The 26569-nt window shown below is 49.9% G+C and overlaps 1 protein-coding gene across 6 annotated transcripts in view; it reads left to right on the forward strand.

Annotated features, from left to right (window-relative positions):
• DAPK1 (death associated protein kinase 1) overlaps positions 1 to 26569 on the forward strand; it is a 176575-nt gene that overhangs the window by 86511 nt on the left and 63495 nt on the right. For 5 of the 6 annotated variants that reach the window (XM_045780877.2, XM_045780879.2, XM_045780876.2 and 2 more), the window contains exon 3: positions 7142 to 7363. In XM_045780877.2, the coding sequence (XP_045636833.2) occupies positions 7142 to 7363 (222 nt within the window). Of the gene's footprint in view, positions 1 to 7141; positions 7364 to 12462; positions 14099 to 26569 lie in introns of those variants that run through there. The other variant, XM_045780881.2, reaches the window with a different exon arrangement.

The raw sequence follows: 26569 nt of genomic DNA on the forward strand, positions 1-26569 counted from the left end.
TCGGGGATCTGGGAAGGCATTGCAGCGAGAGCCTCTGGAGCTTGTCGTTGGTGTTTGGTTCTGACGCAGCCCTCCTCGCTGGTGCAGAGCTTTCCTTGAAAGATAGGGAACTGCGGCTAAGACGAAGCGCGAAGAACCAGAAACATGAGCCCCACATGCGGGTGTGGGCCCGGGTTGGGGGTGGGGGGCTGCCTTCAAGATGGCCTGGGCATTCTTGCTCCTTCCCATGCCCTCCCGTCATGCTGGGGTGTGCCCCTGGTCACCTGCTGGCCTCTCAGCCTCGGTATCGAATCCTTCCCCTATACAGCTTCCCAGGTCGTGGGTCAGACCCATCATCCCCAGTATTTTCGTGGCTGTTCCACCTGTCCGCTGCCGCTAACAAATCACGCCAAAGTGGGCAGGCACAAAGCAGCAGGTTGCTGTGCTCTCTCATGCTTCCGTGGGTCGCCCGAGCGTTCCTGCTTGGGGTCTCTCGCGAGGTGGCAGTGTGCTGTTGGCTGGGGCTGGAGCCATCTGAAGACCTGATGGGCCAGACGTTAATGTCCACTCACCTGGCCAACCTGTTCCAGCTGCTGTCGGCTTGGAGGGAGCTGCGGATGGGAACACTTCCACATTCTTGGGCTTCTCCCAGGGTGGTGGTGGGGTTCCAGGAGGGACGCCCAAGAATGTGTGCCCCAAGAACCAGGCAGAAGTCCTGGAATCACTTTTGCCACATTCTGTTGGTTAAACAAGGCTCAGATTCCAGGAGACCAGAATGAGAGTCCATCTCATGATGGGAGAGATGAGGTCACACGGTGGGAGAGCATGTGAGCTGGAAGACGTGACTGACGCCATCTTTGCAAAGGACGGTTTGCTTCCCCTCACTTAGCTGTGGACTAAAACTTCAGCATCTAAGTAAAGCCGTAAGGTCTTTTTTTTTTCTTTTGTAAGATTTTATTTTTATTTATTTATTTGACACAGAGAGAGAGACAGCCTGCAAGAGAGGGAACACAACCAGGGGGAGTGGGAGAGGAAGAAGCAGGCTCCCAGCGGAGGAGCCTGATGTGGGGCTCGATCCCAGAACACCGGGATCACGCCCTGAGCCGAAGGCAGACGCTTAACGACTGCGCCACCCAGGTGCCCCAAGCCATAAGGTCTTTTGAGGAGCAAAGGGGACAAATCAAATAGGTTGCATCCAAAATGGTTGAGTCCTAATGGGGGGAAAAAGTGTAGAAACTTAATGCTGAGATTTCACAGTTGTTGCTTAGAAATATGCCAAGAAGAAGTTTGGTGCTGCTTTTCAGCCACTGAAACACTGTCCTCTGGGCTTTCTTGAGAACTATCAAACTGAGATAGCTTGTTAATTTTCATCCTTTACATGAGCTCGATGTGCTTAGAGATGCCGGCTCACATGCATGGCCTCATTTCGTGTTGGCATCACCCTCACACAGATGGGGAAACTGAGGCTCAGATGATGTTGGGATTGGCATTGCTCTGTACTGGGCAGGGCCCTGTTTGTGGGCTGCCGTCACACTTCTCCACCACTCCCTCTTCTCTCAGAGGTACGGACAGTCTCTCTCATGCCTCTCCAGCTTGGCTCCCACTGTCTCGTCCCGGACCCTGTTCCTCCACACACTTTCTTCACCTCCCGGCTGGCGCTCAAACTTCAGGACACAGCCCAACCTCATGCTCTCCCCTGGAGCCTCACAGTGGCCGTGTCCTTTTTATGGCCCTTCCCATGCTATGGTGTTACGTGTTTGACTGTCGCATTAGTCTAAACCCTTTGGGGTCTTTTCCCCCTGCCATCAATGTGAACTCATCCTTGAAAAATCATTTCTGTCACCTCATCTCTTATTTAAGACCTGTAATTCCAGTGTTCAGGCAGGATTCAAGCCACTGACACTCTTGCAAGAAAAATAAATGGTCCTCACATTGTGCCGGGGGTTGATACATGAATTCAAAAGTAGAAATTATTTTGCTTTAATTAGAAACCTTATTGCAAAGCCTTGGGAGGAAGGGAGAGATGGAGCTGATCATTTGATTGAAGCCAAATCTGTTTCCAGCATTAATAGAGGGAATTCATAATAATAAATAGTTACCATAAATAATTTTTTAACTTATATGTGCTGGGAAGAGACATATTTAAAATCAATGAAAAAATGGTATGCTGTTTTAGCCCCTTTGTTTTGAATTGGCACCCACCTGCCCGGGTGGGAGCTTGTTCCAACGTGGTGTCTAAATCAAGGTCAGCGATGGACATGTTAGTCCCTAGGTTAGGTACCAGCACAAACATACCCCACATCGTTCAGCCGGATTGCTCTTCCTCCCTTCTGAAAGCAACACCTCTGTACATTCATCCCATCTTTCCCCAAGTGAGCAAAACTCCCACAAATAAGTGAATTTGAGAATAAAACCCGACTGGATTAAACAGGGTTCAGCAGCTTTACTTGTAACGCGTTATGAAATATAATGGACCTGTGAAAGCCCACGAGCTTCACAGACGCGTGCGTGCCATCCTTGTGAGCTGACCTTGAGAATCTTTTGCGTCTTTCTAATTGTTAGTGTATGCTTCTGAAGCTCACACGCAAACATGACGAACTCTTTACTGCAGAGCACTTCAGAACGTGGTGACACAATGGTTTTAATTACTGAAAACACTCCCTGAGTCTTCAGGGGGGAGGAGAAGGCAGCGCTGCCCAACTGCATTCAACCACAGCCCTCCTCTCTGTGCCTCCCCCTCGCAAAGCTTCTTCCTGGAATGATTTCTAGACCCGTCTGTAACTTCACAGGGGGGTGGCTTATATTTCAAACAAAATGGACACAAGCCCGGGACAGCAGCGGGGTTCAGTGAATAGAGCGTTGGAGGCAAATGCCCCTGGGATTCACTTCTCAAGTGTGGAACTTACTTGCAGGAAAGATTTGAGGCAACCAGAGGAAAAAATCTCTCTAAGGCTTGTTTTTTTTTTTCATTGATGGAAGAGTTGATGCTGATGTGAACCTCATAGGGCTGTGATAATAAACAAGGTAATATGTGTAAACCTCCTTGTATAGAATTCTGGTTACAGTTCATTGACTGCAAGGTGATCCAATTAGATACATCAGTGAGTTGGACAAAGACGTTAGATGGCAGGTGGTTCTTTATGAAGTTCTGCTCCTTTTATCCCAAGTTTTCTTTTGTTGATAAAATTTATGATTATTTTTGAATCAAAAAATTTTTTACTATAAAACTCTTTAAAATGGGATGTATCTCATTGGCTTTGTATGGATCTAGCCATTCGTGGTTAATACGTGTTGATGACATTTAACTGAAAGCTTTTGTGTCAAAATGAATCGGGCTGGCTGTACCTAGTCCAACAAACTGCTCCGTCAGTTATTAGGTGACGGAAAACGTGAGTACATTTTTAACAAACAACATACAATCGATTCTCATTATTTGTGGTGTAGTTATGTTCGATGACTTTACCGCAAACACTAAATTAGCAAATAGTGGACCATTAGTTCTAGAGAAAATACAGGATTAAGTTTCTGTGAGCCTCTGGTCATAACGTTTCCGTCATCAGATCCGTGCATAACCTTGTCTCCTGTGTGTTCCTGTTTAAAGGGTCTTATGTCATACACGTCGTTGATTCCTTGACGTTGGACTCACGGCCGACAGCACTGATATCCCTGCCCAGACAAGCTTATCTGTCCGTGACACGTTTTCCCCACAAGTCCATCACAGCCGCTGTGCTTATGAGCACTGGACTGCACACTTTGGGGGCTATTTTAAATAGTGAAATCACCAACAAAAAGCAAAAACGAAAAAAGCCTGGCACTAGACAGACTATTGAAAGGACATTTGTTTACTCTACGGAAGCTGGCTTAGAAGGCAGTGTCGCCTTGGCCTGCCTCAGCTGGGCACGTGCACATGGGGTGACTCGGATCCTCAAACGACCGTGACCACACTGCCAGTGCCAATTGTGAAGTTACGAGTACATTTCAGCGAGGAGGAAGAATTTGCAGATACGGCTCCTGGATTATGTGTTGTCACTTTACATGTGCTGGTATATAGTGAGTCTCTGTTTTCCAGGGACGAAGCTGCGTTCCCCCACCCGTGGACTGTCACTGCCGCTGTCCAGGGGGGGCGGGTGCTCGTTGCTGAGGAGCCTCCGGTGTTTGCAACAGGAGGGAGGCTGGAGCTCAAGCGGCCCCCCCATGTGTGCAGCCCCCGCCCCAAGGCAGAGCTGGCCTTGGCTTCTCTGTGTGCATTTACTTTCCTCCCTGCCCAGAGCTCACCTTGGCAGCTGTATTGGATTGTTTCTCTAGGATCCCATGATGTATAGAAGCTCTTGCCCAAAAAAGCCTACGCAAATTGGTTTTTTTTTTTTCAGTTGTTATTATTGGGGGAGGGGGATCGGGGAAGAGGAACTGGCCCAGCAAAGTGGTTATGAGGGAGCTGGGGGGCCAAGGGCCAGCTGCTCAGGAAGGAAAGGGTGGGCGCAGCAATTAACCACCAGTCCAGCTCAAATTAGGCCTCACGAAGCAAATTACTGTGTTTAGAAAAGAATCTCTTCTCCGAGGAGTCTGCCTTCGGTTCACTGCAGATGTTGGGTAGTCAGATAAATAGGAAAGATGTCAGGAGAGGTGTCTTTAAAGAGGTAGCATTGAGATGGGTCTAGAAAAGTGGTCCTTGAAATGAGCCTACACCGTCTAGACCATGTGCAGCCAAGGTTAGTCGGGACACTAGCCACAGCTGTGGGGGTTAGAATCACACCTTCTCCTGGGCCGGGGAGGGTGTCCCATCCCACCCGCAGGCCGTGATCCCTGCCTGCTTTCCCTTCGTGGGGACCCGGAAGTGTGAGTGAGATCGACTGCCTGGTGAAGGAGTGGATTCCAGATGTTTGGCTGCAGATGTGGGCAATGTGGTCCGCTTGGGCCTACGCACACACTCCTGGCCTTGATGCACAGGCTTGCAGTGCCTCCCCTTGGCCCAGCCGCTAGGGTAGGTGGCCCTTGATGATTTCGCCTTCCCATAATTAAAAGGGGAAAGGTCAACATGGAACATTTGGCGGGAAAAACAGTTTGGGATAGTCTTCGAATTTCGGCTTGCATTTACGTTCTTCGCCTCTCTTCTGGCTTTTTGGTTTTGTTGTTCAAAGCAACGTGATTCAGACCCGAGTCTGCCTGGAAGCTTTACGGCCCCTGAGAAAAGTCACAGTGCCTGCGTGAGAGGCGTGCATGGGCCCAGCCCCTGGAAGCATGGGTTGTGTGTGGGTCGGAGGTCCTGGGTTGGACCAGTGCCCTGCCACACCGTGCATCCTGGGACCCTGGGGAGCCCTCAGCTGGGATGTGATACCCTCTTTGTGAGAAGGGGTACCATAAGCCCCACTTCACTGGACTCCGAAGGAGTAGCTGACTTTATTCTGTAGTCAGGCTGTTTTCCTCCCCCACCAGCCGCATCTCTGCTTCCCACCTCCACCCTCCAAGAGACAAAAAGCCCAATTCTTTGCTCTTCAGAAAAACGGAAAATGTCGTAATAAAGTCATAACAGATCCCATGGCGCTTTAAGGTCGTGAGTTTACAGGCCGTTGATGCTAGCATTCTGGTGTGATTTCTCTCAGCCTCGCTGCTATTCTGCTGCAGAGGGACAGAGAGCCTTAACCTGTCCTGCAAAAATTTGGCAGTGCTAAAAAAATAATCCTTTACTATGTGTTTTTTTTTTCACTGACCCCTGCTGCTAAAGTAAGTGAGTAATGTATTAAAGTATCCATTCTTTCACATTGAAATGTTACTGTTCATTTGATTTTCTCTCCCCTTTTGTCTTCATGTGAGAATAAAGCTAGTTAAAAATAACTGTGATAATTCTCTATATAGCAGTTCTCCAGCATCTGCGAAGAAATATACAGATCCTGTGATGGGTGGATCCAACCTACTTTGGGCTCTGGGGAAGAAACAGGGTGCCAGCGTTGATACAGGAAAGGTTCTTTGTATTGTGTCTCACTTACTTCCAGGGTAGCTTACTTACTTTTCAAGACTTCCCCTTCTTACCTATTTATTTTATTATTTTGTGTTAGGTTCTGTTATTATATTCTTTTATACGTAGGTAGGAGGCTCCGGTTACATGCCGTGGCACAGGATATGGGGTGCTTTCCTCTGCAAGAAATTGAAAGCCCAAATCAAACTGGCTGTAGCCGTAAAGGGAAGTTATTGGCTTCTGTTGCTGAAAAATCCAAAGGCCAGATGGCTTTCAGGCTAGGGTTGATCCAGCCATTTCACAGTGTTACCACAAACCTGGTTTCTCTTCTTCTCCTGGCTCTGCCTCTGCAATGGTTGGCTTTAAACCAAGAGTGGACCTCCTCCTGGTCCCAAGATGGCTGGAAGCAGCAACTGGGATCACGTAGTTAAGTGTTCACCTCCAGAGAAAGAAGAGTCTCAGAAAATGTCTTTGTCTCTGCATTCTCCAAAAGGTCTTATTTTGGTCAAGTGCCTGTCCCTGGAGCCAGGAAGATACAGTACCCCGATTGGCTTAGCCTAGGGCCACACAGTGTATATCTATCAGTGGGGGTGCAGTCAGCTTCCTCAGACCTGCAGGGCCCCTAGAAAGGAGAGAAGGAGGTGAGGCTGCAGAAGCCACCAACAAATGTCAAGTGTATATGGCTAATCAATCCCCGAGGTGTGGACAAAATACATAGCTTTTTTTTTATATTCTGGTTGTTTCAATCGATAAATATTGGTGCTAGAAATAGGTCCTTGAGAGCAGAGCTGTATATATGTTTCTATCAGTTCGCTCATCTTGATCCCCTGTTTTCCCTGGACATCCAGGAGAAAGGCTTGTCAGCAGGCCTTCCTGCTACCCCAGAGTCTGACATGGGAGGGAGGAAGGAAGCATGGAAATGGAGGCATCATTCCCCAGTCAATAAAATATTCTTCAAAACCAGAATCTGTACCGCTTGCAACATTATTCATAAAGAAACAGGTTTAATGAAACAGAAACGTAATAAGAAAGAACCCTGCTTAATTTGTTACCTTCCCACACCGTGGACTTTCGTACTCACCATCCCACGGCCCCTCCTTGCTCATGCCATGCCACATCCTTGCCACGTCCATGCTCAAAAGCTGGGTTTTGTAGTGAGCAATAGAGAAATGTGCAAACGACCTGTAACCTCTCATCTTCTGTCTGCAGTGGGCAGTTTGCAGTGGTGAAGAAATGCCGGGAGAAGAGCACTGGTCTACAGTATGCCGCCAAGTTTATCAAGAAAAGGAGGACGAAATCCAGCCGGCGGGGCGTGAGCCGCGAGGACATCGAGCGGGAGGTCAGCATCCTGAAGGAGATCCAGCACCCCAATGTCATCACCCTGCATGAAGTTTACGAGAACAAGACAGACGTCATCCTGATTTTAGAACTGTGAGTGCTGTCCGTGTGGCTGTGGCGGGGCCGGGGAGGCACCGGCTGGGGGTCAGGGCGGTTGGGGTCAGCCCCGAGCCTTGTCAGGAATGAACTCCGCTTTGCCAAATTCGAGAACAGCCGTGTGCTGCCTGCCCCAAGACCCATCTGTGCTTATCTAGAATGATGCTAAGGAGCGGCTTCCATGAATGTAGTCCCCCCGACTTGGAAGAAGGTCCCCAAATCTTGGGGCTCCTCTTCCTTTGTCATGACGTCATCTGATTCCTGAGCCGTCTGATCAACTTTAAGCTTGTGTTCCTTTTCTCCTCTCTCTGTCCCTATGCCTTCCTCGGTTTTTCTCCTTCTCTTCTTCCTCCTTCCATCTTAACCCCCCACCTCCATTCTCAGCTGTTGGAACTGTCAACACTAATTACATGAGAGGGTAAAACTGAACCAGCATCACTCAGGGGTGATTATAGGCCTTGTTTTTAAAGCCTTTCGCTTGTTTTCTCCGGCAGGCCCTGCCTGTCGGATGTGGTCGTGGGCAACGGACTGTAGCGTGTTGTTCTGTGATGCGTCTCTGTCCCCGGTCCCCTGGCCTGAGTGCCCCACCCCTCCAGAAGAGGCCAGCGGCCGGGGGAGGGGAGGAAGCGCCCAGGGGCACCTGGCTGGGAATGCCTCTGGGCTATTGGGACGGAGGGGAGGCATCAGTGCCTCGAGGGCAGGAAGCACGGATGGAGCAGAAGAGGCCGAGGTGACACACCAGTCCCGGGTGGTTCTTAAGTGTTCATAGGCCCTGCTCATTTCCTGGGGCCTCCAGAATTCAGATCTGCTCTTCTGCCAGCCAAACAGCTCCCCGTGTTTGCACATCCCTTAGGGTTAGGAGGGGATTTTTGAGACCAGAGGGGATGGAAGGAAGTGAAGGGGGGTTTATGGAGGGCTCAGCCTAGCCCCGGGAGCAACAGGGGATTGGGGGTGCCAGCAGCTTCTCATCTGTCACGGGGGGGGGTACTTTTTCTATGAGTCTGAGCAACAACTTGCTTAATTATAAATTGGGATTAATAAGAGCTACCCCCGCAGGGTCTCGAGGAAATGAGTGAGTTAAGAATCTGACAATACCTGGCATAGTGTCTGATTCGTGGACATGTGTCCTTCCTCCCTTTAAACCAGAAGGTCTCCGCCTCTGTGCCCTAGAGACTTTGGGGGCTGGGTGATTCTTTGTCCAGGGGCCATCCTGGGGGCTGTGTGGTCTTTAGCAGGGCTCTGGCTTCTACCCACTAGGTGCTGGTGACGCCCTGCCCACGGGCTGGGACAACCAAAACAGCCTCCAGACAAGGCCACGTGTCCTCTGGGGGCAAAACACCCCCCTTCTCCCCATTGAGAACCCCTGCTTTACGGAAGAGCAGGGCTTTAAGAGCACAGGGGATTAAGGGGCTTGCTGGGGTGCAGCACAGGAAAGAGACGTGTCGCAGTGTAATCCTTGCTTTATGTGACAACTCGCGAACCAGACAGAACTGAGATCAAAATCCGGGCCAATCCTTTACCGTCCATAAGCCTGCATTTCCTTTCTTATGGCTGTTATAAGAGGCCATGAATACAAAATTCGTGGGAAGAAACGTTACAGATCACAGCTGTTTTGTCTTTTCAGAGACTTACTGGGTTGTGCCCAGTGACTCAGGAATGTCGCTTATCCTCTTTATACCCCGAGCTGTATGGTGATGCCTGTGCCTTCCAGCCCTTCTGGCTCCCCCCTGCCCATGCATGTCTGGACTCCGCTGCTGATGCCTGGGCGCAGCCCATAGAAATTTCCCCTAAGGTCCATTTATTCTGTGCATCGATTGGGTGACATACAATTACTTTTTTTTAACTACTTGATTTTTACAATTTTTAAAAAATATCATATAATTAATCTGATGCTGGAGGAGGGAGGGTTCAGAACAGTCCCGTTCCCCCCAGCTCCCTGTCTCATTCCTTTATACTCACACCACCTTCCGCCCCTGCCTCCTCGCAGCCGCTAAGCTGTTCTGTCTTAAAAATGCCTTATACTGTGGTCCATATATACGATGGACTATTACTCAGCTATCAGAGAGAACGAGTTCTCAACATTTGCTGCAACATGGACGGCACTGGAGGAGATAATGCTAAGTGAAATAAGTCAAGCAGAGAAAGACAACTATCATATGATTTCTCTCATCTATGGAACATAAGAAGTAGGAAGATCGGTAGGGGAAGAAAGGGATAAAGAAAGGGGGGTAATCAGAGGGGGAATGAAGCATGAGAGACTATGGACTATGAGAAACAAACTGAGGGCTTCAGAGGGGAGGGGGGTGGGGAAATGGGATAGACCGGTGATGGGTAGTAAGGAGGGCATGTATTGCATGGTGCACTGGGTGTGATACGCAACTGATGAATCATCGAGCTTTACATCGGAAACCAGGGATGTACTGTGAAATAATATAATAAAAAAACATTTTTAAAAATGCCCTATAAATAGAGCGGTACAATGTTCAGCCTTTTGTGACTGGCTGCTTTCACTCAGCATATTACTTTTGAGATTCAGACACGCGTGTTTTGCTCCTTTTTATTGCTGAGTGGGATTCTGCTGCAGGGATGCGTGTTTGACCACTTACCCCCTGAAGGACATTTGGGTTGTTTCTAGTATTTGGTGATCATGAATAAAGCTGCTATAAACATTCACTTACAGGCTTTTGTATGATCTTAAGTTTTCATTTTTTTTTTTAAGATTTTTATTTATTTGAGAGAGAGAGAGAGAGCAAGAGCAGGAGGGAGAGGGGGAGGAAGAGAGAATCTGAAACAGAGTCCCCGCTGAGCACAGAGCCCGCCACGGGGCTCAATCCCACGACCCTGAGATCATGACCTGAGCCAGAACCAAGAGTCGGAGGCTGAACCAGTGAGCCACCCAGGCGCCCCAAGATTTCATTTATTTGGGATAAATTCCCATGAGTGCATAGCTGCATGGTTAATTTTAGGAGAAACTGCTGAGCAGTTTGCTGAGTGGCTGCATGGATAGAAGTCCCTCCAGCAAAGGCTGGGAGGGCCAGTGGCCCCACCAGCACTTGGAAGTGTCAGTATTCGACAGTGTCCGCTCTAGGATGTAGCGGTTCAAGGAGGTGCACAGTGGCGCACAGCCTTCATCGTGCATTGCGCGGTGACCTTGACTAAAGGTTGAGCGAGCCCACCGAGAATGGCCGTTAGATGAAAAGAACAGAAGAGGCCCGAAAAGACGTCCCTTCCCCATGGGGTCAGCTGCATCTTTCTCCTCCCTGAGTATCTGCTCTTCACAGCTTCCAGCACCCCCGTGAGCAGATTGTCCCTGTCTTCACCTACCGGGCATGTGGGCGGTTGTGATGGTGACCTTTCTGTGTCAGTGGGGATGTTTGATCCAACATTATTCCGGGCTGTGTCTCTGAGGGTGTTTCTGAATGAGATTAACGTTTGAATCAGTAGACTGAGTAAAACAGATCCCCCTTCCCCAGGGTGGGTGGGCCTCATCTAATCAGTTGAGGGCCCCAGCAGCACAAAATGGAACCTTACCCATAATAAGAGGCATTTCCTCTTATCTGATGGCCTTGGAACCTAGGACATTGGTTTTTTCCTGCCTTAGGACCGCACTGGACCATTTGGCTCTCCTTGGTCTCTAGCCGGGTTCAGCCCACTCACCCTGCAGATCTGGACACTTGTCAGCTTCCATGATTATGTGAGCCAATTCCTTAGAATGAATCCCTGCTCTCTCCACGTATGTACACGTACCTCCTATTGATTCTGTTTCTCTGGAGACCCCTGACTAATGCAGTTAGGGGAAAGTATACGCTTATTTAGACAGCACAAGCCTGTCCCCTTTGTGTGTATTTACTTTGCCACGAAGAGGTATTTTAATTTTTAATAGACAATTCAAAATATTGGGTCTGCCTAGGAGAGACCTCAGTCATCTTTGTCTTGGAAGAAATTATCATTCTAAGTTCTATTAGCTTTAAGGGAAGATTAACCATCAGTGACACATTCCATCTCCTCTTTTCTTTCTTAAGAATGTTGAGGCAGGGGGCGCCTGGGTGGCTTGGTCGTTAAGCATCTGCCTTCGGCTCAGGGCCTGATCCCGGCGTTCTGGGGTCGAGCCCCACATCGGGCTCCTCTGCTGGGAGCCTGCTTCTTCCTCTCCCACTCCCCATGCTTGTGTTCCCTCTCTCGCTGGCTGTTTCTCTCTCTCTGTCAAATAAATAAAATAAAATCTTTAAAAAAAAAAAAAGAATGTTGAGGCATAGTGGTGGTTCAGGAGAGAATCAAATTTGAAGAATTTGTGAGAAAATAGCCCTATGATGGACTAGTGGCCACGTGTCTGAATCCCTGGGTTCAGTAATCTTTCAGTGGCTGTATTTGTCCGTGGTAAGAAGAGCTTCCTTCAGGCTTTCTGATGAAACGCGTTCCCTCCTTGAGACTTGTGCCTGATGGCACTTGTATGTGTAGTTGCCACCTCCAGACTCCCGGCCCGTCCTTACAGCTGAGCTGAAGAGACCCCAAACCACCGCTCTGCTTCCTGTCTTGCCAGCTGCCTCCTGTGACCTGGGCGGGGTACGGAAATGGCATCTTTTCTGTCGTTTGTGAAGAAACGACTTGGTGTCTGTGTCAAGGGCACAGTTGTCAAATCCTAGCCGAGGATCTGCCCTTTAAGAATTTTGTAAACCTTGAAAGTAGCTTTAAAGAATATAGTCCCCCAGCCCCCGAACTTGTTCTGCTGGGAAAGCAACGTTTTTTTGTGGCTGACCTGCTTTTTGGCTCAGCACAGCACACGCACAAAGGAGGCATGTGTGATGTCTGATCACGGTTACGTGTCTTCCGCACCCCATTGTTCCCTACGAAGCCATGCCAGTCTGGAACTCTCCTCTGGCTGTGCTGTCACTCACCTGCACATTGTCCCGTGGGCAAGCCACTACGAAACTTTGAGGTCAGTACTTGACTCATTTCTTTTTTTTTTTTTTTAAGATTTTATTTATTTATTTGACAGAGACAGCCAGCGAGAGAGGGAACACAAGCAGGGGGAGTGGGAGAGGAAGAAGCAGGCTCATAGCAGAAGAGCCTGATGTGGGGCTCGATCCCATAATGCCGGGATCACGCCCTGAGCCGAAGGCAGATGCTTAACCGCTGTGCCACCCAGGCACCCCAGTACTTGACTCCTTTCTTAACTCTGTTACCTCATAGAAAGGGAAGCTAAGCTCTCAGAACTTAAAGTCAGTGCTAATCAGAGCCACCGGCTTCTAGAATTTTGTTCTAAAACTTGCTGTGTAGAAACAACCACGTATTTTAGGGTGTAGGTTGTGATGCATTTTTGTCTCTAGCTCTCCTCTCTCCAGACGTGGTTCAAGCCCAACGGCCGAAGGGGCCAGAGGGGTGATGTAAGTGAGCAAGTGTGGTCTGTATGAAGCCTCAGGGTTGGGGAGGCATCGGGGAGCAGTGAGGACTGTGGCTCAGCCAGAATCCCAGTGCTTCACGTCGGACCAGTCGGTTGACTGCTGTCATATGGAATTTTGGATTTAGTGTTGTCAAATCTTGTAATTTTTTCCAAGAAAAGTCTGTAATCTAGGCTTTCGATGTTGGCAGTTCACGGTATTCATTAAACAGAAAAACTAAAACCTATCTGAAGGCCACAGCTGCAGAGACCTGAGACTCCAGTCTGTTCTATTATAGCAGTGAGTATTAATTGATCACTGCCGTGGGGGAAGCAATGCGTGATGAACACCGTCGGAGACAGCCCAGAAGGGCAAGACGCACACTTGGCGTGGAAAATGGTTTTGTTTTGTTTTGTTTGTGTTTAATGTATAGTGTGGTTTAACACGGTGGCTCTCACACGTCAGCAGGCATCAGGATCTCCTGGAAGGCTGTGGAAGTGAACAGTATGTGGCTGCACTTCTAGAGTTTCTGACTCAGTGGGTCTGAGGGGGACCCAAGCATTGGCATTTTAAACAAATTCCCGGCTGCTGCTGGTCTGGTGGTCACCTTCTGAGCAGCTGTTATGGTTGACTTGTGGGCCTCCCGGTAAGATGTGTTGAAATCCTAATTCCCAGTACCTCAAAATGTGACCTTATTTGGAAACAGGATCTGTGCAGACGGATTTCGTTAGGACGAGGTCATTTTGGAGTAAGGTGGGCCCCTCCTCCACTATGGCTGGAAACATTGTAAGGAGGAGGTGTGTGAGGACCGAGACACGGGGAGAAGGCCATGGGAAGAAGGGGGCCTGGCATGATGTGTCCATAAGCTACGAGGAGAGAGGCATGGCGCCGCGTCTCCCTCAGAGCCCTCAGGAGGAAACAAGACGCCTTGGTTGTGGACTTCCGGCCTCCACACCCCTGCGAGGCCATCAGTGTCTGTGGTTTTCAGCCCCTCGGTATGTGCACCTTGTTAAGGCAGCCCTGGCAAACGAACACAGAAGTGCTAGTCGAGTAGAAAACTGCACTTCCTAGATGGGGAGCCACTCACATGTGAGTCTAAAGTTCTGCCAGCAGGTCAAAACTGGAACAGAACACCTGAGCGTGGCGGCTCCGTCTGGCGATGGGGCCACCACGTGATGCGTGAATCTCGCTCTCGGCTGCAGGCCTGGGCAGAAGAGGTGGCAAGGGTCTTAAGGCAGGAGCAGACATCACCGCATCCCCACCTGCTTTGGGATAGCCCTCCCCGTAGCTTTGAATCACCTATCTGAAAGTGACCGTGTAAAGATTTATAAAGTAAAAATGATCTCAGGGCCAGGTAAGTAGTGGCGCCATGGGCTGTGATGGGGAATTCGACCCAGTGTGGGTATTTTCCAGTCTTACATTTTTCTCCGTATTTGTTCTGCTTGGAACTTAGAGCAGGTCTTGAACTCAGAGTAGCCTTTTCTCCGCAAGCTTGCGTGCTCGCTTGCTCTCTCTTTTCCTGATGGGAGATTCAGTTTCATTAGTGCGCTGTGGTTGCACCCAAGTGCAGGCGCGGAATGAATAATGCATTCTGTTACTAATATTTTTTTAAAAATATTTTATTTATTTATTTGACAGAGATAGAGACAGCCAGCGAGGGAGGGAACACAAGCAGGGGGAGTGGGAGAGGAAGAAGCAGGCTCATAGCGGAGGAGCCTGATGTGGGGCTCGATCCCAGAACGCCGGGATCACGCCCTGAGCCGAAGGCAGATGCTTAACCGCTGTGCCACCCAGGCGCCCCTGTTACTAATATTTTTTTAAACGTAGAAATGTAGATTATTTATTTTCTTTATTGGGTAAGAAACACGTGAAATTGACCCTCTGAACCACTTTCCACTGCGCAGTAACGTTAGTAGTTTGCACACTGTTGTGCAGATCTCTAGAACTTTTTCATCCTGCAAAAGCGAAAGTCTATGCCTTGGAAATAACAACTCCCCTTACTAGCTGACTTTTTGACTTTGGCCAGGTTAATAATTGCTGGAATTCAGTTTGCTCATTGCAAACGACCGCTGAGTTATATTCAAACATTTGTGCCATCTCAGGTCACTTTAGGCAGGATCCTTGTTAAGTTGGCTCCCTCTTTCTGTCGTGGCCAAGCCGAGATGAATTTTTTTGGTCATAGGTCCGCACGGTGTATGCGGATGAACTCATGCCACACTGACCTCCACAGGTCTAGAATGACAAGAGCTCTTCAAAAAGAAAATGCAGTGATTGGAGCCATGGTCTCCTTACCTTAAAAGGGGCAAAGTTGTATGACGCAGAATGCAGTTGTACGGAAGTGTAATGCTGATAAGTGAGGTGTCTCTGATGCTGGGGGGCTGGCCAGCCCCCGCCCCGTCCTATCCCCCTCCGCTGCTCTTGGTTCCACTCCTCTCCGGGTCCTCACAAGACACAAAAGCACACTCAGATTTCTTCAGTGCTTTTTTTTTTTTTTTTCCCCTTTCTACCCCGGCTACATTTGTTCCCTCTTCTCTGAGCTCGCACCAGCTCTTCTGACTTTTTGAACTTTGGGTTTTATTCGGAGAGGTAATTTCAAGAACTGTGCTGGATTGTGTTTTGGCACCTTTCTCCTCAGAGAGCTGCTAATAAGCAAGAGCGGAGAACCAAAGTGCATTTGGCCGCAGCCTTACCTTTCCCAACAGAACGGGATCACATAAAATAGGTTTTTTCCCATTCAGGCGCTCTCTTGAGAAACAAAACCCTGCACGTACGTCTCCCCCCACACTCTCTCTTCTTGCCAGTGCGGTTGAAAAGTGTTCCCTTAGTGTTTACTCAGTGGGCATTTTTGCTCATGTAAGTGGGGTATTTGGTTGCTGGAAGGTCTTAGAAAATTTGGGAAAATGGAAATTATAAAAACGTCCGGTGGCATCTGAGCTGAAAGATCTGGTTTTTTTTTTTTTTTTTTAGATTTTATTTATTTATTCGACAGAGATAGAGACAGCCAGCGAGAGAGGGAACACAAGCAGGGGGAGTGGGAGAGGAAGAAGCAGGCTCCTAGTGGAGGAGCCTGATGTGGGGCTCGATCCCATAACGCTGGGATCACGCCCTGAGCCGAAGGCAGACGCTTAACCGCTGTGCCACCCAGGCGCCCCAAGATCTGTTGTTTTTATCACATATTCGTTCGCTGAGCATCTGGCTTGGTGTTCTCTGTGCCGTATACGTGAGTTAATTGGTATTTGCAATCTTTGCGTACCTCCAAGAAAGACCTATAGTGGCTGTGGTCTGGTGAATGGGTAGCACCGCCTCCTGTCAGCCTTACGGACGTCTGCAGCTCTGCCGACAGGTCCCTGGACCCCTCCCCAGGGACCACAGACTACTTTATGACACTCCGGGGTAATCCACATCCCTGGGAACTGTCCACCCTTCCTCTTGGGAGCCACGGAATGAAATCTTATTATTCTTCCTGTCTCGGTCGCCCACTCCGCTAACCAGCACTTTGAGAGGATGGAACAGGGGACATCCTGTGGGATTGTGGCTTAACTGGCCCCTCAGACATTCCGATCACCTCTCTCATCCCATTCCCGCTTCCTGCTGGTCTGGTTTCTTCTCTGTGTGGCTTGGGCCATCCCAGGGACGGGTCACAGGCTCCTTGTGCTGCTTGGCTTCCTCTCTGCATCCAGAGACAGGTTCCTCCCAGGCCAAGGGCTGCCATTTTGGTGCTCCAGGCTCAGCCCAAACCTTCCACCTGGCTTTCCTCCATGCTAGTTGTGTGGCACCCACATCTAGACACACTGCGCTCAGAATTCTGGGATGGTAGTCAGGTTCAGCTTGGAGACAGGAGCCTGGGGGATCTCATCCCCAAAAGGGAGAGCATCCCGACTCCAGGACCTGGGTGGCAGTCCCTTCTTCGGCCAGTGTCTGGGGCAGGTCAGTAGCAACCACTCCTGATCATCCTTGCGCCTCTTAGAGCCTCCTTTCTGCCTCATGTCATTGCAAAATGTTGCTTAAAAACAAAGGGAAATACTTCTAAAACAACCTGGTATTTGCTTTTTCCTGCTAACTTACATTTTTAAGTAACTGAATGTTACCTGACCGTCTGATGTTTAGCGACTCCTTTTCTTTCCGTGGGTGGAACTTGTTTTTAATGCAGTCAGAGTCCTGTACTGAAGACAAGGGACCGCAGGGCTCCGGTGGCGTGGCAGTCGGTATTTGCACGTGCCATCCTCAAATGCCAGTTTCCTCTCCAGGCTGTGAACCAACGCGGTTCCCACGTGTGGCCACAGTGTGACCCGAATACTGCTGTGTGGACCAAGTTAGACGTGAGACATGGGCTCCCGGATCTGGACTTCCCTTGGTGACAGAAGTGTCGTGGGTTTTCCCCCCAATATTTAGATGGGGAAGTTCAAGTAGCGTTGATCGTTTTGGAAACGTAGGGTAGGATGTTCACTTCTTCTAAGGTCCTTCCAGTTTGGTGTGGATCTTCGCCAACCGTCTGGAGAAAGAGGATGTAGGTGAAGGACGAGAGAGGCTTTTCTTGGAGAAGAGAGGGAAGCTGCACTTCACTTGACTCATTGGGTTAGCTGCGGTGGGACCCCTGCCTGGCGTTACCTCATTTCATCCTTGGGTGCAGCCCCAGATTATCGTCACCACCCTGCAGATTCGGGAAACTGGGTCCGTTCTGTCCAGATGCAGGCGTGGGGGATTCTCATTCTCAGACAGTAGCTTTTTGGGGAGGAAATATTTTTTGTCTGAGTCCTAAAATTCTGCCAGGCCCCTGTAGGACTTAGTCTACAAGGCCCATTGCCCATCTTTTAAATGCCGTCATCTTTGGAGGCTGTGGGGGAGGTGAAGGACATAAAGAAGATCCCCTGGGAGCACGAGGGCTCTCCAAGCCTGCCCCACTCACTGTCCTCCTCATCTAGGGCCCAGCCAGTCGCCCTGACCGTTACCCCTGGGCAGTGATTCTCAGTTTTCAGTGGAGCTATATTTGCTCCTCCTCAATTTCCAAGCAGTGACGTTGTAGCTTTTGGACGCTAACCTGGACTCGGTGGACCTTTCTGTTTCTCCAGGGCTGCTTCTCCGGCAGCCATGTTGTTCTTGCCCCTCATTTCATAGCCTTTCCGCGATGCCGGAAGAGGGCAGAACATGGTCTAGTGTAGCTGGGGGGTGATGGAAGTCTGGGAGGCGGGATGGCCGTGTGGCAGCTTTTGGTATTATAGCTGCATGCGCATATTTGCCCCCCCCAATATGTTTTTTTGAGGGCAAGACCACGGCTTCCTCTGGCACGCACAGCCTCTAAGACTGTGGTCCAATAAATGTGGGAGAGTCCAAACAGAGCAAGAAGAACATCATGGTGTAAGGCAAGGGTCACGGGGCTCTCAAGAGCCAGTTGACCCCTGACGTAGATTTTTTTTTTAAAGATTTTATTTATTTATTTGACAGAGAGAGAGACAGCCAGCGAGAGAGGGAACACAAGCAGGGGGAGTGGGAGAGGAAGAAGCAGGCTCATAGCGGAAGAGCCTGATGTGGGGCTCGATCCCAGAACGCCGGGATCACGCCCTGAGCCGAAGGCAGACGCTTAACCGCTGTGCCACCCAGGCGCCCCTGACGTAGATGCTTTTATTCATGAGTTGCTGATCTACTTGCTCGGGCTTCAGGAAACTTACTGTTGACTAAGTTTCCGAGAGCGTAAGGAATAAGACGTAGAATACGGCAGCCAAAAAGTGGAAGCAACCCAGTGTCTATCAGCTGATGAATGGATAAACACAACGTGGTCTGTCCATACAATGGACTGTTATTTGGCCATAAAAAAGAATAAGGTACAAATACTCGCTACACCATGGATGAACCCTGGAAATGTTATGCTAAGCGAAAGAAGCCAGTCTCAAAAGACCCGTCTATCGTATGACTGGATTGATAGGAAATGTCCAGAATAGGCAGATCTGTAGAGACACAAACTAAATGAGTGGTTGCCGAGAGCAGACGGGGTAGTGGTGACGGGGAATGGGAGCGGCTACTAATGGGCACAAGGTTTCTTTTGAGATGATGAATATTTCTAAAATTAGATTGTGGTGATAGTTGCACAGCTCTGCGAATACACTAAAAACCACTGAATTGTACACTCTCAGAGAGTCAGTTGCATAGTATGTGAGTTATGGCTCAATAAAACTTTAGAAAACATCTCTGATGGCTCCTTACCTCCCATAGAATGAGGCCATGATCCATAGAATGGTGTAGGATGTGTGAATCCATGTCCCGCCTCCTCCTTATACCCAACCATTTCTCCACGCCTCTCACCTCTGTCCCTGATGCTCAACCCACAGAGAAGCTCTTACCTTTACTAGATTATTCCATGTTCTTACCCCCAGTCTATCGTTTATGTTTCACCTCTGCCTGACATCCCAAACCTTCCCCACCTGGAGAACTCCTACTCATCTCTCAAAGCCCAGCTCACACATCGTCCTCTCTCTCTTTGCCTAACCCACCTACCCCAGTTAGATTTAATTGTTTCCCTAATGTGTGTTTTCATCAGCTTTTAGAAGTGTGTTGATGGTAGCACTTCCATACCATATTTTAAATGTTTATGTGTATTTCTCCTGCAAGGGACTGTGAGCTTTTCAGGGGATGTGCCAGCCTTTAACGTATTTGTCTTTCTGCCTCTGTCTGCCTCTCTCTAGAAGACGGCATGAGTACTAACACACAGTCCATGCCCGGTAAGGGTGGTTGAAGCTGCATTCAGTCAAGGAGACCAGCAGGGAGATCCTGATGAACAGCAGTGGGGGCCTTTCTAGAATAAGGACAGTGGGGATGACAAGAGGGAATGAGCTGAAAGTTCTGCATCATTTGTGATCTGCTGATAGTAGCCTCTCTCCTGAGAACAGAGCAGTGTGTCGCCCTACCCGATTTCCACGTTGGGCCTGAGAGGGCTGGGCCATCTTTGCGAGCTGGGTGCCTGGGATGAAGAAGGAGTAGACTGGAAGGGTAGCCGGTGGGATTCTGAGGGACAGGAACCTACGACGTGCCTGGCATTATGATGCTGGACATCAGTGACAATCAGAAGTGGGCAGTTAGAATTAAAGCAGCGATTGTCACTGGCATCTGGTATCATAATGCCCATCACATGGCAGGGACTCAATCAACATTTATGCAAAAGGAAAAGAAAGAAAGAGAAGAGAGGACGTGAGCTCTTCGGACAATCAGAAGTCACCGTTGCCCAGCATAGCATTCCTTATAGAGCCAACCTTGCTCAAACCCTGGCATGGCCCCAGGCTGACTGTGCTGTTGAAAGAGATCCAGATCTCATCTGCATCTTTCTTAGAGGCCTCGGGTGGGGGTGGCTCTCTGCTCTCTGCTTCCTTTTCCAACAGAGCAGGGTTTCGGGCTCCCCCCCCTTCCCCAAGGTGTTCAGTAGGAGGCAGTCAGCTCTGTGCCCTCCTCTGCCCCGATGCCTGGCTTCTGCCAGTGGCTAGACTCTTTAGTGCTCCTGGAGGGAAACTGAGGCGGGAGGTGGTCTGACAGCTTCTCTACCTGCTGAGTGAATGTCCTCTCTTTCACCTTTCCCTCCTCTTCCTCTTCCAACTCTGCCAGCTCCTCAAGTCCATCCTGGGACTCAAAGGAAGGACCACTCTGCTTTAAGCCCATTTTCCGTCACAGCTTTCCATGTCTTGGGAGGTGGCTCAAGGACGGGCACGCCGTCCTTCAGATTGGCAGGTGTATCCGCTCTGATGGGCCAGTGGTCTATCATTCTGGGCTTTCCACGTCGTTAACAATTAGCAGCTTTCATCTGAGGCCTTTGGGCTGGATTGTCAGGGAGAATAAACCCTGTCAAGGAGTAGGAGGAGAGCTGGGTCCCTGTGCTTCCCTAGATAATAGCCGTCCCTTGTTTTCAACTAGGCGGGACTGACTGATTTTGGAATAAACCTCCATCTTTGGCTGCGCCGGCTTGGTTTACTTCCCACTGGCCTTTTGTTCCAGCACCTGTTTTAGTGGCCCGGGCTGAAGAGATGTCTGGCTGCCCCGGCTTTTCCGTTTGCCCCCATTTTGATTGGCCTCGTTATTTCTCTGGGTCTTCAAAGCTTGGATTGAAGCCATTCAAGTAAAAAGAGGCTGGGTGTACGCTGTTGAGTTTATTTCCCTTTATGTGAGTACTTTACTTCAAGACATCTGTGTGGACCGGTTGGAAGTAGAGCTGGTTTCTCTCTCAGCCCTTTCTCTCCCACCCACGTCCCCACCGTCTTGCCCACGGCAGCGCTTCTCATCCCTTGTCGTGTCATGTCGGTGTGCTTGCCCGTGGCCATTTGTTCGGAGCATGGGGGTAAATGGTTGAGGGTCTTTGTGGCTGGAGATGGCCACCCTTAAGGTTCAGCCAGGCACCCCTGGGCTCCATCCAGACACCAGAGGGCTGGGGCCCCCACACCTCTGCACGCTTGTACCCCATTTGTGGTACCCAGGTCGGCAGGCTCAGCCATTGAACTCTGGGATGCCATACCCAGAAGGCCATGCGTGGCCTGTCTCATGGGCTCCCTGCCTGACCCAGCCCAGCCAGGGATTCCTCCCTCTCTGGGGCCAGATATGCCCAGCATTCCTGCATCTCTTGGCCACCCTAACGTCCCAAGGACTGGACGGTGTTTACAGCCAGCCTTGTGCATATCACCTTCATTGCTGGTGTGGCATTTCCCGAATGTTCTCCAGGATCCACATCTCTCTTGAAATGTAGGGCCCATGACTGTCTGCAGTCCTTAGGATGTTGGCCAGTGGGGGATGGGCCTCATGCTTCAGGTTCTAAATCCCCACTGCATTCCCTGCACTCGTATAAAGATCTGCTCTGACCCTGCGTTCCCTCTCCGGCATGCCAGCACCTGCTTTTTCCCATCTGAATTTGCTTATAATTTCACCAGGCGTGGGTACTGCTGACTCTCCTGCTTTACCCTCCCTTTCTTCTTCCCCACCACTCCCATCAGAACGGAAGCCTGAGTGTCTCCAGGTCCCCTCCTCATCACTCTAACCCAGAAACCTGAAATTCTGCAAGTGCCACACAGGGCTCCCAACACCGCCCTTTCTCGCACATTGTTCTCTCTCTTCAAGGGCGTGCTTTGGTCTCATGGAATTATTTGGGAAGCACATTGAGCCATTTTCTACAAAGGTTTTCATGCCTGTGGTCTTCCACTTTTCTCCTCTTTCCCTTCCTGAACTGATGGACTCCGTTGTCTTTGTTTCTAGAAGTTTTCTGGAAGCTCTAGACTGATTTTATCACTGTGGCATATTTTTATGCTCCCTCCTCCATCCGTTCCTCTTTCCCATTCTCTCTATCCAGGATGGAAACAAAACTGCACGTAGGGAATGAGAAAACAAGCAAGTGCTCAGAGTTGGGGGGAGTACTGGGGAGGGAGCTGTGACAAACGGGAATTTGCCGTAGGAGTGATGACCACCTACGTGAGACATCCCGTGGGTGTGACGTGTCACCCCATTGGCTGGTCACCCAGAAAACAACCATCAGCGTTTTCTTCTCCAGGGAGCTGGCTCTAACCACCCGCGTCTCTGAACCAATAGCATGTTTTCCCGGGGTGCAGTCCTTTTGATCTAGTCCGTGGGCAGGGGGCAAGTCGATCCTGTCCCCTGAAAGAGGAAGAGAAACAGAATTGTTTTTGGTTTGTTGGCTTGTTTTATAAATGCTTCACTATATTCCTCATAAAGCTTCTTCAATTTAAAAAAAAAGTGGGTTTTTTCGGGGGGGGGGGTTGTTTTGTTTGTTTTAGTAGCTCGTCTAGCTGAAACCCGCAGCCTCCTGTTTGAAAATCGGCCTCAGCACACCGTGGCCTTGGATTTGAGCATGCTGTCATTTAAGCGAGGGGGTGCGTAGTCCTGTATCAGGGAGCACTCGGACCGGAGCACAGCTGTCATTCAGCGGTGGCCACGGCCACCGGCCCCTTCTTCCCAGCTGGGAAATGCGGTCTGCTCCTGCCTGCTGGTATTGATAAATCATGATGCTTTTTTTCGTTACCAGCCCAGGGTTCTGCTTCTGTCTTGGGCAGTAAAACAAATAGTCGTGATTCTGCTCTTTCATTAATGAATGAAAGTGATTGCTTTCAAATGTGCATTTTCCCATGGAGGCCATGCTTTGATCCAGCTTCACAGATCAGCCCCTCATGAGGATAGAAGACCAGATTTTTGAAGCAAGGGACCTTGGAGATCCCAACTTATTTCCAAATGTGGGTCTTTCTACAAGATTGGAACCTTCCTTTTCCCGCCCGACACTGGCAGAAGTCATGGGTTTGTTCCCTCACACAGAAAGCATACATCCCCAAAACCATATAGACCCTCTCTCCGTTTATTATTCAATACCATTTCAGGCTTTCTTGCCAATGACAGCCGTCTGTCCCCCTTGAATTGTGGAGGCCCCCATCTTGGCAGATACAAAGGAACTGAAATAAAATTAGCTTCTGGAGAGTTTGAGGATCAGACAGAGCCACCCAGATGGAGTGGTTACATGGTGGACTGGAGGCGGGTCGGGAGTGGAGGTTTGAGACAAGTTAGCGCTTCTGTGGAGGTTTCTGGACATCGAAGTAGAAGGAGTTTTGACGTTTCCCCAGCAACTACTATATGCCGTGCTCTGTGCTACGTGCTTTTCATTTCATCTCGTTTAATGAAGAAGCCCCGAGAAGCATCAGCCTCTTCAGGAAGCTTGGCCTGAGAAGCAGAACCTGTCGGATAAGGAGGTGAACCATTTCCCCTATACCTGGAAGGGAACTCAAGCAGCTGTGTTTTTTCTGAATAATTGCCATTCGTGGAGAACATTTTATGTGCCCTGTGTTGAGCTGAGTACATTCTAAATGGCATGTCATTCAGTCCTCCCCGAAGCCCAAGGAGGTAGGGTTCTGAAGGCTCCATTCGGGGTGTCTTTTGCTTTATAACCAACCACCGCAAAGCTTCACGACTCGAAATGACGGCCGTTATTTGTTTACATCGTGGCTCTGCGGTGTGGGCGCGGGTTGACTGTGCCAGCTCATCTCTGCTCCCTGGAGCTGCTGCGGGGCTGCTGCGTGGGGCTGGGTGTCCCCTTCCAGGGTGTCTCCCTCGCCTGAGCGGCAGGTGGTGCTGACCGTGGGCCGGGCGTCCGGTCAGGGGTGCTGGCTCTGCTCTGTGCGCACCACTCCCAGTGCAGCTCGGGGTCACCCACAGCAGGGCAGCTGGGTTCCTCGGCCAGGTGGTCCAAACAGGAAATGCAGGCTGTCGGCGTCTTAAGACGGACGCGGCATCACTTCTCTCATCTTCTGTCGGTCAGGCGGACACAGAGCGGCTCAGGCTCGAGGTGAGGAGGAAGAGACCAGCTCTCCATGGATCGTGTAAGAATTCGTAGTCATTTTATTCTGCCAGAGGCCCAGGAAGGTGAAGTGCCTTGCCCTGAGTGCCACAGCAAGCACGTGGGTAGGTTCCCCTTCTTAGGGATTCTGTGACGCTCCTGAGTTGGCCTGAGCGCCTGACTGACCTCAGTCCAGATTTCTGTACCTTTTCCTGCCATGACCTAGGCCTGTATATCAGCCTCACCACATCTGCAGACACCCAGTAAAAAGCACATTCTAGAAACATTCCTAAATCACTTCACTTGGATTTGGAATTGGCTTGAGGAGCAAGCCCGGCAGAATCCTAGGCTTGAAAAGCAAAGACCCGTCTTTAGATTTGGGAACGATGACGTGTGGGTCAGAGTGCCTTGTGTTCTGTGACCCTGTTGTTCCTGAGCGGGGCTTGGCGAGCTGCAGCTGGTGAGCCAAAGCCTGCTGCCTATTTATGCACAGCTCTGGGGGGCGGGCGGGGGGGAAGCTCTATGTTTTTAAATGGTTGAAGAAAAAAGCAAGAAGACTATGTAGCAGAGTCGAAAAGTTGCAGCAGGGACCAAACAGTCCACAAAGCCTTTGACAAAAAAGTTCATTGACTCCTGTTCTAAAAGACAGGATCGGGACCTGTGTTACCAGAACTAGATTTCAGGTCTACGGAAGAAGGACTTTCCTGGCTAGAGTCGTCCGTGAGGAGTTGCAGCTCACAGCTGAAGGTTATGCAGGCAGGTGGCCGTGCCTAGGAAGCTATAGGTCCGTGGTGAGCTGGAAAAGAATGTGGTGAGCTGGAAAAGAATGTGTGACAGCCGGCTCTCCAGGCAAGGGAAGCCCTGATTTGTAATGTTTGTCTATTGCTACGGTCCAAATCCCACCACGGCCAGTGTCCAGTTCCAGCATGATGTCACTCCAGGCAGAGTGGGGAAGAGAGGCACCGAAGAGGCTCTTGGAGCCCCCGTTTACCACTGCGACAGGTTCAGGAGATCGGCAGCATGTCACGCTGCCCTGCAGGTAACTCCCAGTCTAGGGACACACGCGGGTTTGGGGAGGAACGAAAGTGCTGGAACAGCCTTTGAAATTCCACCTGCCTCTCTGAGCTCACAGGCAGCGCTTGCTAAAATCTGCAAACTCGGAAAGATGAGGACTTGCCCCGGCTCCCCAGCTGCTAAGCTCCACCTGCTATTTCATTGTCCACCCATTTGGTTTCGAAAATCTTGATTTCTACAAAAAGTGACAAGTTTGACTGCATCAGAATTTTAAACTTTTCTAAAGCAGCGAAGTTAGAAGACAAATGACAGATGGGGAGAAAACATTGGGAATCTAGAAGAGATCAAGGTGTAGAGTCGAGACGACGATGGAACACTTGCCAATTGAATAAGATTAAAAAACAATTGACAGTCCAGTAGGAAAATGGGCAGAGTGTGTGGACAGCTTACACTCACGCAGATACAAAAGGCTGATAAACGTGGAAATTGAGCCGTCTTTCGATCTGAAAGAGCAGCTGTCTCGCTGCGAGCAGGGACACGTAGGGTAGGACACTGAGTCATTAATGTCGTCCAATGGATTGGCCCAAAGTAATGCTATGAAACACACGAGGTTGTGAAGCCACAGCACGTTCACCTGCTACGAACTGAGGCTAAACACAGACATATCCCGGGGCCTGGCTGGCTCAGTCGGTTAAGCATCTGCCTTCAGCTCAGGTCATGATCCCAGGGTCCTGGGATCGAGCCCCTAGTCGGGCTCCCTGCTCAGTGGGAGTCTGCTTCTCCCTCTGCCCCTCCCTCTGCTTTCTCTCTCTCTCTCTCGCTCTGCACTCTGTCTCAAATAAATAAAATCTTTAAAAAAAATAAAAACAAGCATATCCAATGACCTAGAAATTCCAAATCAGCTATACATCTGAGGGTCTAGAAAAACTCTCATATCTTGAGGAGGCAACTACGCACACAAAAATCATGGCCTCGAGGGGCGCCTGGGTGGCACAGCGGTTAAGCGTCTGCCTTCGGCTCAGGGCGTGATCCCGGCATTGTGGGATCGAGCCCCACATCAGGCTCCTCCACTATGAGCCTGCTTCTTCCTCTCCCACTCCCCCTGCTTGTGTTCCCTCTCTCGCTGGCTGTCTCTATCTCTGTCAAATAAATAAATAAAATCTAAAAAAAAAAAAATCATGGCCTCGTAGTTTGTGACGTGAAAAATTAGAAACAACATAAAGGCCATCAGCCAGGGAATGGCTAAGAAAGCACGGGTCTGGACATCCTATGGCTGTCGGGCAGCAGCGAAGAAGGAGAACGCAAGAGCTCCGTACCGACGAGCATTGCCAAAGTGAGATAGCAGCTGGCGGAATGTATAGTCTGATACCATTTGTGTTCTTAAAACGTAGTGCTGTGTAGTTCACGAAACATACAGAGAAAGTGGTGGAGGGCTACTCAGCCTGTACACTTTGGAGGAGGGGGAGGGGGAGAGGGCCCGGACTGGGGAGGAGGGGAAGAGTCAGAAGGGAC

Source organism: Ursus americanus, chromosome 34, assembly GCF_024610735.1.
Source record: "Ursus americanus isolate L20-20 chromosome 34, mUrsAme1.1.p, whole genome shotgun sequence".
Lineage (NCBI taxonomy): Eukaryota > Metazoa > Chordata > Mammalia > Carnivora > Ursidae > Ursus > Ursus americanus.